General features: G+C 37.6%; 1 protein-coding gene across 16 annotated transcripts in view; it reads right to left on the reverse strand.

The window, feature by feature from the left end:
- Positions 1-19,675, reverse strand: part of CD44 (CD44 molecule (IN blood group)) — a 60,022-nt gene that overhangs the window by 25,496 nt on the left and 14,851 nt on the right. For 13 of the 16 annotated variants that reach the window (XM_064512789.1, XM_064512790.1, XM_064512785.1 and 10 more), the window contains exons 2-7: positions 11,809-11,974; positions 8,473-8,609; positions 6,904-6,975; positions 5,963-6,205; positions 4,318-4,413; positions 896-1,021 (exon numbers count right to left, since the gene is read on the reverse strand). In XM_064512789.1, coding sequence (XP_064368859.1) covers positions 896-1,021; positions 4,318-4,413; positions 5,963-6,205; positions 6,904-6,975; positions 8,473-8,609; positions 11,809-11,974 — 840 coding nt within the window. The remainder of the gene's footprint in view (positions 1-895; positions 1,022-4,317; positions 4,414-5,962; positions 6,206-6,903; positions 6,976-8,472; positions 8,610-11,808; positions 11,975-19,675) is intronic. The other 3 variants (XM_064512796.1, XM_064512797.1, XM_064512799.1) reach the window with 1 other exon arrangement.

Below are 19,675 nucleotides of genomic sequence, written 5' to 3' on the forward strand. Positions count from 1 at the left end.
TTCCTGTCTCCCCTACAGTGCCTGAAGCCCCAAGTCACACACAAAAGTGAACAGAACATGGCTTCCCACGACTCTGTTTCTCCTCCTGGTCCTCTCCTCCCACAAGGGATTCACCACATTGCCACGGCCCTCCTGAAGCTGCCCCAAGGTGCCTGTTACCTGCATTTCAATGCCCTACACATTGCTGCAGACCAAACCCTGCTCCCTTATAGCGTAGTGAGGGAAAAAAATTAAGATCATTTGAATACCCTTAAATGATAGGGGAGATCTAGGATCACATGTGTCAATTTTTAGAATGAAATGAAACTTTTGTAATCTGTTCTTTTTCTTCCTCACAGCCTTCATCTTTATGGGATATCGAATGTTGTTTCCAATAAAACTATGCACCTTTCTTCTTTAAGTGGAAAGAACAGAAAGAAGAAACCAGAGATATGTCTTATTACTTCCTTTTTTTAATATCTTCCTCACTGATTGATTAAAGCTCTAGGCAAATAACATGGTAAGTGGTTTATGAAATGCTGTTCATTCATTTTCCACTTTATAGTCAGTACAACATGTTTTCTCTGTCTTCTAAATCAGAGGAAATATTTTTTGCATCCCTGTCACAGGTGAGATCTACACAACTGATTTTTGAAGTTCAATTTTTTTTCAGAGGTGGAGAATCTCCTCAGGATATGTGACATCCTCAGGCTAAATGATGTTCTCTATAGATACCAAATGTGCAGTCAGTGAGAGACTTTGCTTCTCCCATGTCAAACAAATCAAAACAGAAAGCAGCGACAAATACCACACCTCCAAGCCCCCTCCGCTTAGTGGTTCTGAAACTTGCTGCTTTCCTGCAGCAAGGATACTCAGCCCCTAAACAAAGCGCCCCTCTCAGCATGGCATTAGTTACCCCTTGCTGCCTGCGTCGGTTCTTGCGCCTTGTCTCTGGGGTTTGACCACCACCAGTGGTGTAACAACGGATTCCACTGAGCCTGGGTGGTGGCTTTCTCCAAGTCGTCACGATGAGGCCCCGGAGCTGTTAGGACATGGTTCATTCAACCGAGAACTTGTTATTTCTCGAGAGGCACTTTTTCTCCAGCAAAGTCCACCAGCACCGGCACCCTCAACATGCTTGTGCCACTGAGAGGAAAGTGAGCGCAAAGCGAATGTATGAACCCTGTGGTATCAGTACATTCCTCAAAGAACAGAAAACCCCCAATGGTTTTAGTGTCCACGAAGTCTGAAACATCCTACTAAAGTACAAGATTGTGTTATCAGCTCTGAAAGTCCAGTAAAGTCAATGAATTCTGCAGATTTTATAGCTGCGATAGAACTAAGTATTTCCTGAATGTGAAATATCCCCCACTTTTTTCAACATACAGCACACAAAGCTAATAGAAGCATGCACACCATAGAAAATGAAATCCCTCAGGCAAGCCACCTTGATAGTTTAACCTTTCTCTCTGCTAAGAACCGTATCAAGCAATGACACTAAAGAGCAGAGCTTACAACAAGAGCTGTGTTGCAAGTCATACACATATTCACCAAAAGACAAGCAAAATCTACTTCAAAATGTCTCTCTGAAAATATTTGTATTCTGGGCAATTCTTTGCAAGCAATATTTTTATCAGCATTTAAATACATGTTCTATATTTTGAAGATGAAGAGATATCATATACTCTTTCTTAATTCAGAAGAATAATCTTCAAAAATTCATTCAGAAAAAAACCTTGAAGATTGACTTCTACTATGCTAGTTTTTACCATTTTTGTGTAATAAATGAAAGTATTAGAAATTACAAGACTTAGAAATAAAAGTTCAAATAACCAAACAGCACAAATTGATTTTCTTCAATCTACAGCACTTACATTTTCCTTAGCTGTAAACTGCAGTGTATGGACTTAAACTCAGCACTGCACTTTTTCAAGGCTCCTTTTGCAGCAAAACCTAACAAATCTTTACTTTCTGAAAACCTGTCTGACTGAATAGGCATACTATTTTCCCACGGTCACCTATTATTCCTTAGATTTAGTACTACTGGTATCAGAAATAAAGGATTACAGTGGTCAATGTCAAAAAGCAAAATAGGAAGATGGATAATGTATTAAAAAGAGAAAACTCTTAGAAATATCAATGAGATGCACATTTTTGACATACAGATATGCTCTGGTTGAGTATCACTATTATGAGTAGAAGAGACTTAATAAATTCCGTCATTTCATTTCTGCACACAGACACACAGACACACACACACATTTGTATTTTATGCATATGTTATTACACATAATTACATAAATATTCTACAGATGCTTCTGCCAAAACTTAAGTTTTCAGTAAGAAAATGATATAAAGTTATCACAAACACTTTCTGGAGTTTAACTAATGTGAAGGTTTATTATTGCATGCACATGCACCCACTACATATAGTTTGAAAGTGTAGCCTGTTGGACTATCTACCATTGAGTTATTCCCTTTACATTTCTTTTGTGCACTTCTCTTATTGAAGAAGACTAAATAAGAGATGATGAGCACTGAAGTCAAATTATGATGGATGTATCTTAGTATTAATGCAGTGCTTATCTGACATCACCTCTCCCTGTATGTAGAAACAAATTACTGTAGTATTATAGACTTTTTTTGTGATATTCAGCAAACCAGAACACTTCCAAAGCATACAATCACCTTCAGGAAAAAGCTCCTCTTACACCATGAAGAATTAAGCAATGTAATACAAAAATTCTCAAATAGTAAAAAATCCATAGTTGTGGAGACGTTGTAAACCTAATATGCTTTCCTGATCTGTTCATTCTCATAAATTTGTAGGAGGATAAAATTTGACAGAGGTACCTTGAAATATTGAAGAGTGCAGGACAAAATCAATGCAGTTTTACTGACCCCCTCCCCTAAATGCAGGGCTTTTACAATGCCAGTCCTGTTAAAAATCATCCATGGTGACTTTTGCTTTCCCATATAAACACATAGCAATACAGCTCTTCAGCAAACATTTATGATAGGATATATAAGCCCTGCGCTAGCAGAATATGTTCAGTGGAAATCTGCCTTTTCCATTTGCCCTTATGGGTTGCATCTGGACATATCTATATATTTGTATAGTGTTACCAACCTTCACATCTTCTGAGACAAGATGTTTGGTTGCATGATTCCTGTATTTTAGTAAAGCTTCTACTAACTCTGTAAGAGTTATAATCACTTTTACTCTATCCTCCGATGTCTATATACAATAATTAGGGCCATGTCCCTCCAAATTATGTAGACTATTTGACTATCTATCAGCATCGAACAAACACTTAAGTAAATTCCTCACTATCACTGGCTTCCATATTGGGGAAAAAGAATTGGCAGGAAGAAACTTTTATTTCTATCAGTTCAATCTTTACTACAAATAACTGTCAATCATACCTCTGTAAATCTCCTCCATGACATTCAAATGTTCTCCCTTTAGCCTCACTTTCTTTTCTGGCACAAAAATCTTTATCACATTAAACTTAAGAACTCAGATGAATATATGTACAGTTCCACTTTGAAAAGTGTAAGATGATTTTAAAAGTTTTTTTTTTTATTTGATGTAGCTGCTGTGCACCAGATATTGGATAAAAAATAAGTTGTTTTCCCACTCAGCACTGCTTTTTAGAGACAAGCAGAGAAAATAGTTAATAGTTAAACACCATTAACTATTTGAGACTATGTGGAAGTCTCAAAGCCTGCAGAGCCATCAAGCTCAGAATTTTCATGCAATTCTTGCCACCAACAAGGACAAAGTTCATTTTTGCAGTGCACAAGTGGGCTGGCAATTGGAACTGCCACTTAAAGCACATCTTTGGTTAGCAAGGCAATGATTTGACCTGAAATTATCCACCTTCACAACCATAAATAAATTAGAACCACAAACAGACATACATTCACCACAACTGACAAAAATGTCCTTTCTACTTCTGAAAGCGGTAGAAGTTATCACTTCAAGTGATAGTTGGTTGCATTAATTTGTGGTGCCTCATAGAGTAAATAGGTGTGATAAAAAGGCAGTGGAAAACACAGAATAAGTAAATCAATACTTTCTTAACTCATGTATAAGCACGGAAGTAACCAAACAATAAGTGTTTTGGCTCCCCTTGTCCCTTTAAATAAGTAACGGTCACCAGAAAGTAGAGTTTATTTCTAATTCAACCACTTCAGAAGGCAGTGTCCTTCAATGTTTTGGCAATATTTGAGATAAAATATATCTCACCACTTACCAGAATGACCTGCTGGAAGAAGAAAGCAGCTTTAATACGATATATATTTGAGTTACTTATTATAATATATAAATCTTACTAGTACTTGCAGGCTGCTGTCCATCTCCTTTTTCAGGGAAATCATCAACTATTGACACTGAAGAAAAGTCAGTTGATACTGTAGAAAATTCATCATCTGTATGAAAGTGGATGAATCGTTACTATTTCATTAGTTGAGCTACAACTCAGTATGCTCACAACTACTGTTGCTCTATATTGCAAGCCCCCATTTCTCCATTTATTGGTCCAGTCGAGGAGAAAGATACAGAGTAGGTTCTTCATACAAGTTCAACCCCAAATATCCTTGCTTTACTAACAGAGTATATGTATATCACTAAAATAGAATATTTCTAAAAAATTATATTTTATAGTGATAGTGAAAATTCTGGCAACAATCCGTTCATGTGATTCAAGCTATTATTGCACCTATGTACCATCTGGACATGGAATCTAGAGCAATGAATGAAGTTATCCGTACTCTTTTCTTTACTGAGATATACTCTGAGCTAGTCCAAAAAAAGGCTATGCATGTAAGCAGAGTTAATAAGAATTGTCATGGCAAGAAATTGAAGTGGATGGCATACACTTTGGGGAACGGTTCTTATACTAGCTCCTCAGGAAGAAAATGCAAGCATTTACCTGTCATGGTATTAATTACACAGAAAAACAAGCATAAAGTGCCATGAATACTCCAGCAGTGACAAGTCATTCTATAATCCTAATGTCTTTGCTCCTTTTTCAATAGTTATGCAGCAGTTTACAATGATGTAAACTACTGGTATCCTTCACTGGTAAGTGATTGATGAATGATCTGATAAAAAGCCTGTGGTCAGAGGCCACAAAGTAAACTATATTTAGAGAAAGAATTCCATTTGTAACCCTTAGGTTCAGTGGGAGCTAGTCTTTTACACCCTTGATAATTTCAGCCACAAAAGCAACCTAAAAGATGAAAAAAATACATCACCTCCACAAGAAAGCAAAATATAGGCAAGGTACTCTAATATTACATTTGGCTACACCCTGCAAAATGCCCTAGGAAAGAGTATGGAATTTGCATTTGGTAGGGCTTCATGGGAATAGAATTTGGCTTTCTCATCTGGAGGAAGAGCCTACTAATAACATTTTTATTTGACATTTTTATCTCTGCATTCAGTAATATGCTGTAATAAGAAGAATTTCTAAAAAAAAAACCCTGCATTTGTACAAAGAAAAAACTACTTGTACTGAAAACTACTCTTTGTTCTTATTACTTAAATGCAGAATCTGTTAATCCATCTTACTAGAAAACAGATAATATATTATCCTTATCTCTAGATATCTACACCCTCTGCCTCCCTAGCCTGTGTTCTCTACTAGACATGTTTTTGATCTTTCTAATAAAATCAATATTAATATTTTAAGAACAAGAGCAAATGCTTAGAACCAATTATTGTCAGCATCCTGGGAAGGTTTATGTGGGAAGCTATGCTGATACTCAGTTGCCCTGTACTCTCATGCAGTCACAAAAAGTCCTTAGAAATTTGGAATGCTTATGTTTTTCTGAAGACACAGACTTTTCCCTTTAATTCTCAGGGGTACAAATCAGAGATTGTGCTTCTCATTGCCTCATGAAATCATTTACCTAGCAATGTAATTCTTCACTCAGTTATTTTAAAGAGGACACAGTTGCAACCTATTATCCTTACCGGTACTTATTGGAGGAAATTCCTTTTCACCCCCTCCAGAAGAATGATCTGGCCGCTGAGAGACTGGAGTGGTTTTTTCAAAGTATGAGGTACTGGTGGATCTTCTGGTGGAGGTATCCACTGCAGCTGTGTCATGTGTTGAGCCACTACCTACACTTTCATCGTCTGCACCTGAGGTTAAGGAATCTCCACTATGACGTGTGCCATCCGCATTATAACGTGAGCCATCTGCATTATCAATGACTGTTGGAAAGAAAAATTAAACAGCTGTTAATATCTAGGAGCCACATAGATATATTTCAGTTGTGATAGATGGCTTAAGTCCCATAATAAAGAAAAACAAAGAAAAATAGTTATGGATTAATATCAGCTCATCCAAATTTTTATCATTCTATGCAACCTGTCCAGGTCATACCATACCAAACTATCTCCAGTAGTTCCAATGTTTATATTTGTCAAATATATATGGCATACAATTCAAATATTTTGATATTTTGACCAAAAAGTTTGATTTTAAACATAAAATCTTCGCCTCTGTAAAGCTGAAGCTTTTAGAACTGGGACAAGTCATTTATTACGAGAGCCTTCTTTCACTTCCAGTTGCTCTGCTAACCGGCAACTTAAAACAGGATGTAGCAGGGTTGCCATCTTAAGCAAAGTCCTATATGTCAAAGAAATGTCAGCAGCCCCAAACTGCTTATAATTGTCAAATACCTATACAAAAAACCTGCTTTGTTAGTAACACCTTAAGGCAAACTCAGCCCCATAAGACCTAGGGGGAGATGAGTGATTAATTGCTTTACTTGCAGTACAACATCTCTAAACTTGTTTTTCTTATGTTTGGCTTGATTTTTAAAAATAATAATTCTGTGTGTAAAAAAAAAAGATAAACAAATCTTGAGAATGAAGCAAATGGTAGGTCTTTGTAATCAATACAATACCTATTTCGCTCTGATTATTGAGCAAAGAAGTATCTAGCTTTTCAATTGGCTCACATGCCTTCTCTCTTGTTTCTGAAAAGGAAGGAAAAGAGAAAATATTCATACCAGAAAGCTGAGAAAAAAACATTTGCATAACCACATTAATTAGATTCAAAGATTTATCAGTATGACCTAGCTAGAAAGTTTTCTTGATACACCTAAAAATCGCTTTGTCTTTTTCTAAGCATTAGCTTCCAACTTCTGGCTATATTTGGGGACAATAATGTTTGGTTTGATCCCATATGGCAGTCCAGAAAACTTTCAGAATTTACATAATCACAAAACAATACCTTAAAAAGTGGACAATTAAAAACAAATTTCCAAATCAGATCCAAGCTAGATTCTTCCTTTTCCACAGCCCTTCTAGAAAACCATTCCAGTCAACACCAGTTAAAATAGCCTTATTACTCAGTTTTGATGCAGACAGCCCCAGTGTCACAGCAGCCGCAGCAGCTTGACCCCTTTCCAGCTGGGGGGACCCCCTGCCCTCGACTGAGGGCTACTGCAGAGGCAGCAGGCACTCCCAGTCGGTGAGTCCTGCTTGCTCTGGCTTGGTGCTAGCATGCGTGTCATCTTCTCGTGGTGCAGGAAGGAAATTAGACTCAGAAGGAGATATAAAGCTCTGGTGGGGATGGACTCTGCTGCACCCAAGGGAAGAGGCAACCCTGCGTGACAGGATTTACTGCTTTCCTGAAACTGTCTATGGATTGGTTTTGCCTGAGCTCTCTGGAGCAGACTGACAGCTCAGTAACGCTATGATTTTTAATGATATGATCACCAAAACCAAAATCCAGAAACACCACTGCCATTCAAATCATCACCAAATTTTGCCTAGAGCTTTCTGTAGGATCTGTTGATATCCACTGTGAATGGCATAATCTGCTGAAATCCAAGACACTGGAAGTTAGTACAGTTTTTATCTTCAAATATTGTCTGTGTTTAGCATCTGCTACAAGATTATCTACAGTTTCCTAATAATTTAGCAAGATATTTCCAAATTTTTAAGATGTTCAACAAGCTTAAAACAAGAGGTCTGCCTCTGACCTGCAACACTAGGTAACTGCCTAATGTCTGAATGTAGGTTTGTGTGAGGCATCACATACACTGAAAATGAAAGCCAAGATCCTTGCAGGCTCCCAAGCTTCACAGATTTGTACAAATAACCATTATTAGTTATAGAAGTTACTGTACGCATGAGCAGAAGAGCTGGATGCCATTACTTGCAACAGTTATGCCTTTTAGATTCATGGCTGTGGTGTTTCACTATTCTAATTACACAGTTCTAAAGCTACTAAGTTAGTCCCGAAGGCAGAAGATTGTTTAGTCCCAAAAACAGTAATGACAAAATGGGTCAAATTTGTTGCTGGTATTACAGATACAATTCTAGAGACTGGCAAAATGTATTTCTTCTCAGCTGCAAAACAGACGGTATTTTAAAAAAGAAGCCCTTGTTCCAGTATCCTAACCAGATCACCCATATTACTATTAGTTAATTTATATCTAAAATACATCATAAAAGCATATACATACCTGTTGCATTGTAACAATATGCATCATACCGACCAGTCGTGTTTGATGAAAGTTTGTAAATGCCAGTATGATTTGCTGCACAAAGATGATAGGGATTGATCCGTGGGATAACAATATGCCCCACTATAAAACCATACCTGTGAAGAACAGAGGAAAACACACAGTATTATATATTATAGCAGATGACACAAATGTTCTAGATATCTCAAACACGAAGAAGCTATGAAGAAGCCAGTCTTTTCATCTTACATCATTTTTTAAAATGTGCATGCATTATGCATAATTTTGCATATGAAGGTTGCTCCTTTCTCACATGTAGCTAATCTCATCAGGCTCCAGCCACTCAACAACACCATTTTGCCTGTAATGTCTAGAGCTAAACCCATTCTAACTGAGTATCTTACTAGCTAAGATGACAGGTTCCAGAGCAAGGCAGTGAAAGTAAGGGACTGGAAGGCTAAGTGCACTTCTTATTCAGTGGGAAGTTGTATTACTGACACTAAAGACTGGCTTCTTTCTTCTTCAGGAAATCACATTTTCATTACCTTGAGCATAACCCATTGTTCAGTGTTAATTCATAGAGAAATATTTGGAGATCAGTTTATAGCACATGAGCAGATTTAGAGGATGATTGCAAGTCACACCCCTTTTGGCAAAGCAGAAGGCTTAATAAAACGTTCAGATACAACACTCATCCAACCATAAATTCCTATTGTTTCTTTCAATCAAGCAATGCTGCCACTGTGTACAGAGTTCCCACATTGCAGTGAAGATTGTAGTTACTAGAGCTACATAATGCGCAATGCGTTACTACTATTTTGCAATTCTGGAGCACCTGATGAATTCCAATGGATTTAGCTGGGAGGGGTGATACAATGGAAACAAGAACTGGGGTTTGGTTGGTTTTCGTTTTGCTTTTTAAGACGTACAACTTATCAGGGAGGAGTAAATTTCATAGCTTTGCAGCTTTTTATCCTTGAGCCCCATTCCAGTTACATATCCACCATGCAGATACTCGCAATTCTAAATCTTTTGTAGGTGGAATGATAAATTGCTTTACTGACACTTCCAGCTAAGCTTACAATGTTCACACCGTCTAATCTATTAATCACTTACTTGGGCTACAATCAGTTGATTCATCTCATTCACTCTCCATTCCACATGTATTTTGAGTATTATGTGCAGTATATTTTTTTCTCTCCTACTCAAGCTTGGTGACAGCCTGGCCTTACTGAGGAGGACTTCTAACACAGGATCAACAAATAAAAGTAAGGGGGTGGGATGGTGGAGGGAAGGAAGGAACCCTTTCCACATGGATTATATATCCATATCTGTCCTCTGCTAAGTTGTAAATTAGAGAGAATTGTATTGCTAACGACAAACTACAGCACTCCACTGTGAAATACATTTCCCTCTACTCCTCCTTTCAATCCTTTCAATTATTCTTCCATTTTAACTTCAGGAAAGACTTTCCACATTGCAGAATTCTCATAACCGCTAGCACTAGAAACTCCTACCGCTAGGCATTTAGCTAGGATTCAGCGCATAGTCTCCACATGTAGTGAGTGCAGTGTTGGACAATTCAGAAGGCTCAGTATGTTCATATGCCGACGTGAGAGAAAGAACTTGCACGCTATCATTCAGGACTTTTCCTCACCAGGAAGAATTGCCTCTAGTCTTTATTTGGCAGTATTTTAAACAATGCTACCACTTCTCATGGAAGAATTTTCTAAAACACTCATCACCAGGGGGTTTCTGTTCATTGTTGCCTGATTTATGGTTAGCCTCTTTCTCCACAGCGCAAGGCATAACATTGCTCAAAATGAATGTGCCATATGCTGTCATCAATAACAGTGCATGGCATTTGTACATATAAGAACAATATTTTCAAAGCACTGCACACATCTTTCCACAGTAACCAAACAAACTGCTTAATACAAATTCAGCTATTAATTTGAAAGAAGCTTTTATTCAATTCTCATGAGTTTGAAAACCAATGGGAAAGAACATTCATGCATTTATTTATAAAGTACCACTGACAGTAGTTACTGTCACCCTCACATGAAATAATTACAAGTAGTATTGATACTAGGACTGTTTTCGATGGAATGTAAATTCAAGAATGAAGTCTCAACATTTTGGAGAAATGTCCACTGGGCTTTTCTACTCCAGTGAAGTATAAGACAAATTCCATTTTTCCTGTATTTGCTGTTTATTTTAGCTTTTACTAAAGTTGAAAATCTACTGAAATTTATTCACTTCAAAAGTATTTCACCAGTATGAATCTTTCTTGTTTGATTAAAAAACCCTTCATGTTTACAGCTCCTGAATTCCATCTCTCTTCTGCATCTAAATGTTTAGGTGACTTGCATAATATGTGCATTATGCATTTTGTAAAGCAAGCTCCCATTCTCATCTACTCTGACCTACTTACAGACCATAGAACTGTCCCAGCTTGATTCCTCTTTGAACTAGAGTTCATTCTTTGGAAAAATATTCAATCCTGATGAAACTGTAGTGTGGCAAAGAATCTACTATAATCCTTACAAATTGTTTCAACCAATAAGTATTATCCTTGCATATTTTATTGCACTACTGTTTACTTAATTTTTTGAGTCCCAAACTGTCTATGCTCAACTTTCAGTCAATTGATCCAGTTATATTTTGCTATACTGAAGAGTTCATATTATCCATATTGGGTTCCATTTAAATCATAAATTACAGAGGGTGATTAAGTCACTTGACAAAAGGATTTTGTATGTTTTATCATTTTTATGGCCATCTTCTGAAACATCTTCATTCACATGTTATAGGGATGCACTAACACTCTGGCCAGTCTTTCACTGGAAAGTCAGCAGTTCATTTCTCACAGTCCCACTTGCTGCTTTTTAGTATTGCTTGACAAAATGGAATTCCCTGTACTGTATGTACAATCTGCAGTCTTTGAGCCTACATCAGGTCATTAAAAATTATGCATACTTTGCACTTACTTGTCTCTATGAATTAGTCAGTGATACAGTATGATCTGAACTTCTTCCTTATTAGTTTATTATATTCTCTATCTGTTGCTATCTTTCAACTTTATCTGCGAGAGATTATGATTTCTTCAAGATAATTGATAAAAAGAAATGCAGTCAAGAACCTATATATTACAGGACCCAGAGCAAACACACATATGCAGAAAGATTTCTTACTCATCATCTAAGTAATATAACTTACTCAAGGAATGATATGGCCATCTAATTAACAGCTGTATGAAAGCAACTGTAATTATTACACTATAGTATGCATGGATGGACCTGTCATTATATATTATTTTTCCTAAAACCTCTTTACCTGCAAGTTTCAAATCCAAGTTTATGAGCTCTTCTCATCTGCTCTAGTGTTGGCAAGGTACTATTCAGAGCTTTGCAGAGCTCGACTGCATCACTTCGTGTCAGGCTGTAGCGACCATCTTTCTCAACGTGAAAAACTCCTGCATATCTGCAACTTACATTGAATTCTGTTATTTAAAAAAGAGAAAAAAAAGAAATGATTACAAAGGATTGGACTTACTGATTCAATGAAGACCTGGCAGTGATTCATTTTCAAGTACGGTGTTTTTAAAGCAAGACCGCAACAAGTAGCAGGTACCAATTCATTCAGAAAGACAGACTTCAAATCACCTTCTCCATAATTCCCTTTTTTGGCCTCAGACACAACACAGATCTTCAGCCTTTCCAAAAAAAAATGCAATACAGTATGTTTTTTTGAGGTATCTAGCACTTTTAACATATCATCAACAATAACAGTGAAGATCTAAATATTTTGTGCAAGTCTTTGAAGCCACATTACAGAAATGCTAACTGAATATTCAAACACATTTGAAAACAAAATATTTAATTCATAACAGAATGTTTTAAAGATTAAATGGCTGTATAATCAGAGCCTTTATGATTATAAGGTTTCTTCATTATCACGTTGTGATCCTTTCACAATTTCAACCTTTTAAATGAATACACATGCCAATTCATAGTTTCAGAACTAGCTCAAGGAATGTGTTCCTGTTATTAGCTAGGGAAAAGCAGAAAACTTGCTGATTAGTCTGATATTAGTCTGATATTATATAACCTACCTGATACAAAAGCTAAGTGAGCTGCACAAACATTGCGCACTAGAACCACATTACGGTGCTAAGTACTCCTTGAAAGATACGCTCCAATCTCTTCTTACACAGCCAGCTAGGACTGATAGAGAAGCATCGAATATATATTATATAAGAGGACACATGAATGAACTTCCTACTTTCCGTTCTCTACTTTGGACAGTATTTCGCTCCATTTTGAAAGGCTTTCTCTTGCTGCAATCTGAATTCACTCACACACGTCACTGCCAACTAGTGTCAGAACTTTGATGTGTACCGCAGTAGATTTCTTTAATGTCAAAGGATGTCTTAGATGGATTTTAATTTAATAACATTGTAAAAGTTGGTATATGGAAGTAGTTTTAAATGGCAAGCAATATGAGGATAAAAATAGTGAACAAAACCAAAGAAACTTGGTGCCATAGTTACATTGCAGCTTCAGTGAAGTATTGACCAAGGTTGCACAATTCATGTTCTGGCCTTCAGCCTGGGAACCCTAAACAAGTTGCACATGCAACGCCTGTGGGAGGGGAGCGCCTCATACTATTCAGTATAGACACTGAATGAAAGCTATAAGGCTAGAGGCCCTGAGGAGATCACAGTCTGTTCATCTTTATGTTGGAAAGATACTGACTACACAGCATAACAGGTACAGAGGGAAAGACAGTGTAATCCGAGGGGAAAATCTGTGATTGAGAAAAACAAGGGGAAAAGCATACATCTGCTTACTGTCTTTTTTGTAACAGGAACAGTTATGTGGGCATAGAAAATGGGGAAAGATTCAGGCCACTTCCAAGCAATGTGAATTAACTTTGTCTCTGCCCCACCTTTCCCTCAAGAGAAAAAACATGGTTGCAACTCCAGACTAGAATGACAACTGCAAAGCACACTTAATTGGAGTAGCCTGTTATTCGTAGTGAAGGGAGGAGCATGACTCATATTTATCTTAATGTTAGTTCCACGTGCAAGAAGGGGAAACGCAGACCAGTCTTGGTCTATATTATATCGGGGTGTCTAGCCCATCTATTTGAAACAAAAAGCGATAAGTAATAACTGCTTTCTTAAGAGACCTGGAATGCATTTCATGAACATTTGCTATGTGACTAGCAAGCAACCTTTCTTAACATCATTTTTGCTTGACAATCAATGTTCTTCTATAGCATAAATGCTAAAGCACATGATAGTAATCAAGGTGTGCATTCCTCCTTCAACTGCTTTTGTTCACTGATAAACTGAGGTTATTGTATCTACAGTGTATCTGCTCGGTGCTCCTATATATTCACCACAGTTGTAAACGGCAAGGAATGTTTGTTTCCACAGGTAACAGGAAACAATCAAGGAGATAAAATAGTAAATTAGACCCAGACTGTACGGTATGTGACAACACAATCATTATTCATAGGATAGGTAGTAGTCCGGTAAAACTAATGAATGTCCAAAGGAGCTCAAAACCAATCTTAAACACTTCTTACCGTAGACAACAGAACTAATCCTTATGCTTACTTGCATTGCATTTCTACAAAAAGGATGCCAAAAAATACCTCTTTCCCCCCATAATTAGGCTAAAAAAAATTTCATTTGGGTAAAAACGATTTACACTGCTTTAGCTGTTTATAAGTTTTGTTGATTACAGTTCATAATAGTCTTGTTATCATCTGTTATGAAAATACCAAGAGGCTGGGTTTTTTGTTTTTGTTTTTTTTTTTTTTGGCAGGACTATCACGTTTTCTCAATATGCCTTTATTTTGACACAACTGCTTTCTTCCAGGGAAAATAGTCCTATCAAAATTTCTCTGATGACACATCACAAGGGGCTTTAAAGGCAAGAATAAGGAGCCTGTACATGATACAGAAGGAAGAAGATGCTAACAAATACACTTTTCTTTCCTGGAGAACTTAATGTCTAGAAATAAGACTGACTTGCAGTCTGAAGAGCAATGCCAGTCTCAGCAAGTGCTTCCACACACAATTCAGAAATAGCTGTAGTGCTTCCACAAGCGCCAGACACAGATTTTTGCACCACTGGCCTGGGGCTAGCTGATGAAGTAGCCATGTTCTGCTGCCGCACCCCTCACTGAATAGCACAACATGATCAAAAGAGCATTGAAATGTGTAGCTACAAGTCGTAAATGTAGTCAACAGATGTTCAGACCCATCATTTTAGATACCAGCAGGTGTCTTACGACAATGCAACTAATAGCATATTCTGCACAAAAAAAAGTGTCCCACTACTGTTGCTCTGTAATGGAGCTTCCCTCACATCTGCCATGTAAGCGACTTCTGGTTTGGATCTGAATGTTCCAGATTCAAAGCCCAATATTATTTTGGAAGTTAAAAGCCCAATATTATTTTGGAAGTTATCTAGTCAGTAGCTGTATTAAGCATAAACGAGCTAGACAGGAAAAGGCTGTCTTCTCTTTATTTTCTCCCTTCTTGTCTCCCTCCCCTGCACAGTAGGACAGGCCTAAATTTCTTAATTAAACAATCACGACAATCTTAAATTCAAGGATCACATCACAAAGATCTATTAGAGTAACTGAAAGTAACAAGCCCAATGATTTGGGAACTAGATTTGCTTAGAAAATCAACATCTCTTCCAATAACTTAGGTTCATTTCTGGAGAAATTTCACTGTGCAAGCAGATACCATTTTGCAGATCCACTTGCTTTGGGTCACATTTAATTTTGCAACTTATCCCATATGCACTCAAATATTAAGTTAAGTTCACTAGAGTGAATTTGATTCAGCTGTCATCAAATCTCAGCCCATTTATGGTTTTAAAATACTATAATATATTCTAGTACCCCCCAAAGATCCTGTCGCAGCTGGAGTTCCATTTGCTAGGTAACTAATTCCTTAAACTCCAACTGTTAAAATAAATAGGCTTATTTATACAAATAAACCCACTGGAACTACTTGTGACAATAGCGACACGTGCACATTTTCCCAGGAAATGCTCAGCCTTGCCCTACAGAGCACATACTGTACACTGGGACACTTCTGGGCTTACTACACACACGCTGCCCATCTGCACCGTGCGTGCACAGCAGGGCCAAAGCTCCCAGGAAGCCTCACTCCTACAGAGCGTAAGATCACATGGTTGTTCAGGAAACACCAGGGAGAAATGTAGCAACCCTATGCAAAACTGGTTTTGAGGCTACCCAGTTGTTTAGCACTTCACCCTAAAGTAATGTCGAGACAGCATACTTTGTCCTTATTTTGACGGTCTTCTATTAAAAGTGTTTGTGGTATAGATACCTCTCTTCAGAAAGCAGGGAGTGTGAAAGAATGACTGCAGCAGTACCTAAAACTCACATATGTTCTACAGTCTCTGAAAGCTGCATAATCAAACATCTCTTCTGTGAAGGCAATAACTACAATATTTTAAAAAATGGCAAAATATAGATGCAGTGTACACTGCCTAAAGCTATACAGTCAGAAAACCCAAAAACAGAACTTCAGAGTTCATAATTTAAGGTCCCATATTTTAATCTCCAGATGATATGGACCCTTAATAACTGACTTCATGAAAAAGTTGCTAGTCATATCAATATAAAATCTATTACAAATAAAAGACAGGATCTCACCTAAATTAATACCTCTAATTCTTTCTTCCATGTTGAGAACTGCAGTTTAATTTGGAGCTAAGGAAGAAACAGGATTGCCAAATCCAAATCTAAACACGGATTCCACCTTTTCCAGTAGCGTAGCAATGTTCACATCCATTACTTTTGGAGCCTATTTTTCTATTAGTGTAACTCAGCTGGCTTCAATATAGTTACGTAAAAGACGTCTTTTTCCATACTTCAACAGCCAGAGCAACACACAACCGGTGTGCTAAACCACTACCGATCCTTTCAACTTGCCTGATGTTTCAAAGGGTCTGATTCTAAGTGAACTCACAGTGGAGTCAGAGTCAGCACCCAAAGGTATCCTTCTGCCGTGCTTTTCCTAGCTGGCAGGCTGCAGGGGTTGGCAGGGCTGTGATGTTTCTCTGACATCCATGTGATTTGCTATAGCTGAAAGGCAATATTGTTTAATAACAGTTCTTAAAAGAGGCAAAAATTACTAAGCATGCCTGAATTGTCATCATCATTAATCTCATCCAGACCATGAGACTTCGGTGACTCAAACCAAAGCTGCGGAGTGCCCCTGGGCCACCATTCAGCTTAATGAGCATGGAAGACATTAACTTTCACACATGCTATTTCTCCCTGCCTTTCCATGGATTTCTGGTGCTCTGCCTCTCTCCCAGCCCTTCTGCTTACTGTTATCCATAGGTATTCAGAAAGCAGCTCCATGCTCTTCTTTGGCAAGCCCTCCTCTGCTATTGTCCTTCTTCCTGTATCTAAACCAGTCTGTCATCTGTAACATCTTGTGAAGACAACTTGCGTTTGATTCAGCTTCATACCTTGCACCTACAGCTGTTAGGCCTTTGCCTGCTCATCTTCTGGATCAAAGTTCTTCAGCCAAAATTGCTACCTCCAGTTCCACAGACGCTTTGCTCCCCAGAGTCCACTAGTGTGATATAATTGGCAGAGACAGACTAAAGAGCATTATACTTTCATGAAAGGATGAGTTACACCCAGATTATTGGTAGCAGAGGCTTGTTAGGAGCTGTTACAGTAGGAAGCCTGGTGCACTCTCCCCTTCCTCCCTTACTCATGAGTACTACTGACTCATGCAAACTCTTCCCATTGGAGTCACTTTTCCATATAGATTTTCGATCAACTCGGGGGGGGGGGTGTTATGTACTGCTCTCCGCTTTTCATTGTTTTCAAGATACAATACCTAGTGGTTTAATTTTCAAGGCATATACTGTCTTATACTCAAAAACATGTAATTTCAATAACTGCTAAGACACATCAAAGCAACTGAAGTGGAGGAAGATTTGTAAAAACCTTGCCCCACTTTGCAGAAAGCCTTCTAAAAGAGTAGGCACAAGGTTGTTAGCAGACTTCTTGGTAAAACCACACTGTGCACTGCATGGAAACCAGGAAGTGTTGGTGTGCTGTTCTCATGGGGATTTTCCTTTTTTGGTTTGTGGTTCAAGATGATTGATAAGTAACCAGGATGTGATGAATGAGGACTGAAAACAGAAACAGAACCAGGGTCTTGAAGGTGCAGATATTTTTCATTCTCTGTTTGCTTTAATAGAATTTAGATTTTACTCTGAGTTTATTATAAGAGCTTTGCTCTAAATTTATTAAACAGATTTTAAGCCCTAGGCAGGTATACATGGATAATATGTTTCCTCATAATCTTGGCTTAGCATTGATATCTGGCTTTCTAATATTATCACCTGTTTTAATGCATGCTAGTTATGAATAAGAGAAAAGTGACATTTTGGAATCAGATTAAAATTTCTTTAAAAGGGTCCCTGGTAACCTTGATTCAACCCCTGCCAAATCTAGGATTTGGGTCATATGATTCCTAACCTTTCCTGAGGTTTAGACATTTCAGGTCTTGGCTCTCAGTTCAGCACTATCTCCAGTGGATGTTTGCATTTTTCAAGAATTCTTAGAAAAACTACTTCATGGCTAAATAAGAATGCATATTTCTCTCCTGAGTAGTGGAAATGCCCTCTGAATACAAAATCTCATATGACATGGATTCACAAAATATTTCAGAAGCCAAAACATTTTGTCAGCAGAAATACTAAGATAGTCCAATTACTGCCATTTTGGCATCTGGGAGAATTTGAATATACAAAAAATAATATTCAGTCATTACCTAACATACTACAATACACACTGACCTGGATGGCATTATTATTTCCTGAGTATTCCACTGTTTCTTTAAAGTATATTAGTAAAACCATTCACTAGAGGAATTCACAGCTCAGTCAACTGTAACAGGATACAGAGGCTTCCACCTTTATGTCAGAAATTGGACTAAAGCCCAGGTCAGTAGTGACGAAAACCACTGGATAGCTGCTCGCTCTGTTATGCAAAATGATTCATTAGTCCCAAACCCAGTCAGTAGTAGACACGTGTCAACATCATTAAAACACACCTATACGTGAATCCCTCAGGGCTTGATGGGGAAAGGAAGACGTACTGGCAAAATTGGAGTCTAAACTGGGATGACTATGTACTGATCAAAATTTAGAAGTCAAATTCTACAGGCTCCAAGAGGGTTGAGCAAGCATGTGTCTATGAGGCTGCAGTCCTTCACCATCTCAACAAAAATGTACCAGTGATCAAGCAATGTGTATAGTGGTTCAGTGCGGCTGGGTGATATTTTCCCTTCCGCCAACTATGATATTCTTGCTCTGCTAGTCACCATTCTCTACAGAATGCTGAGACTTTAACAAGCCTGGAAATCAGCCACCTACACAACAAACAAGGTCTCTTCAGATAATGGCTGGATTACAGGGAAAGTCTTTACTTACAAATTCTTGGGAGTTATCAGATGAAACACTTTCCTTGGACTAGAGCCAAATTGTGAAACCTAAAGTGATTTATAGAAAATACTTCTTGATTCAGTGGGAATAGCCCATGTTTTCTAAGTAACCCTGGTGGATACTTAGACAAAACAAAAGTTTTGCTTTCCAGTTTGAAACTGCCTTTCATTTTGAAATTTAATTAATTAGTTTGCATGAAAGAAAATATTAAATTAAAATGTTTACAGGGTTACAATAAAAGTAGATGGCTTTAAGGCACCTAGTCCAAAATTCCCTTGTAGAAAGGAAATTAAATATTAATAATAAAAATTAATAAAAAATAAATATAAAGGCTTAAATATTTCATATCTCATTCCAATTTGGCATAGGAAAATGTTTCTAAACTTTGAAAATTTGCATGGGAGAGAAAAATCATAGATACATCTATAAAATATTGATGATCGACAACAGAAAAAAGAGGTCTCCGCACACCTGGCTTTTTAAAGACCATAAAGTCAGGGAAAACGTTTTAAAGTGACCCTACCTGCATACTGCAAGGAGTGCCTATTAAAAACAGAGGCAACATTTTCTTAATAATGTCGTGTGGTGACAAGAAAGTGAAGATATCACTCCATAGATCCACAGGTATAAAATCCTGCCTTGTTCTGAAGCTGTGCTAAGGCTGTTCCTAAATC

This window comes from Dromaius novaehollandiae, chromosome 5 (genome assembly GCF_036370855.1).
Source record: "Dromaius novaehollandiae isolate bDroNov1 chromosome 5, bDroNov1.hap1, whole genome shotgun sequence".
NCBI classification, from domain to species: domain Eukaryota; kingdom Metazoa; phylum Chordata; class Aves; order Casuariiformes; family Dromaiidae; genus Dromaius; species Dromaius novaehollandiae.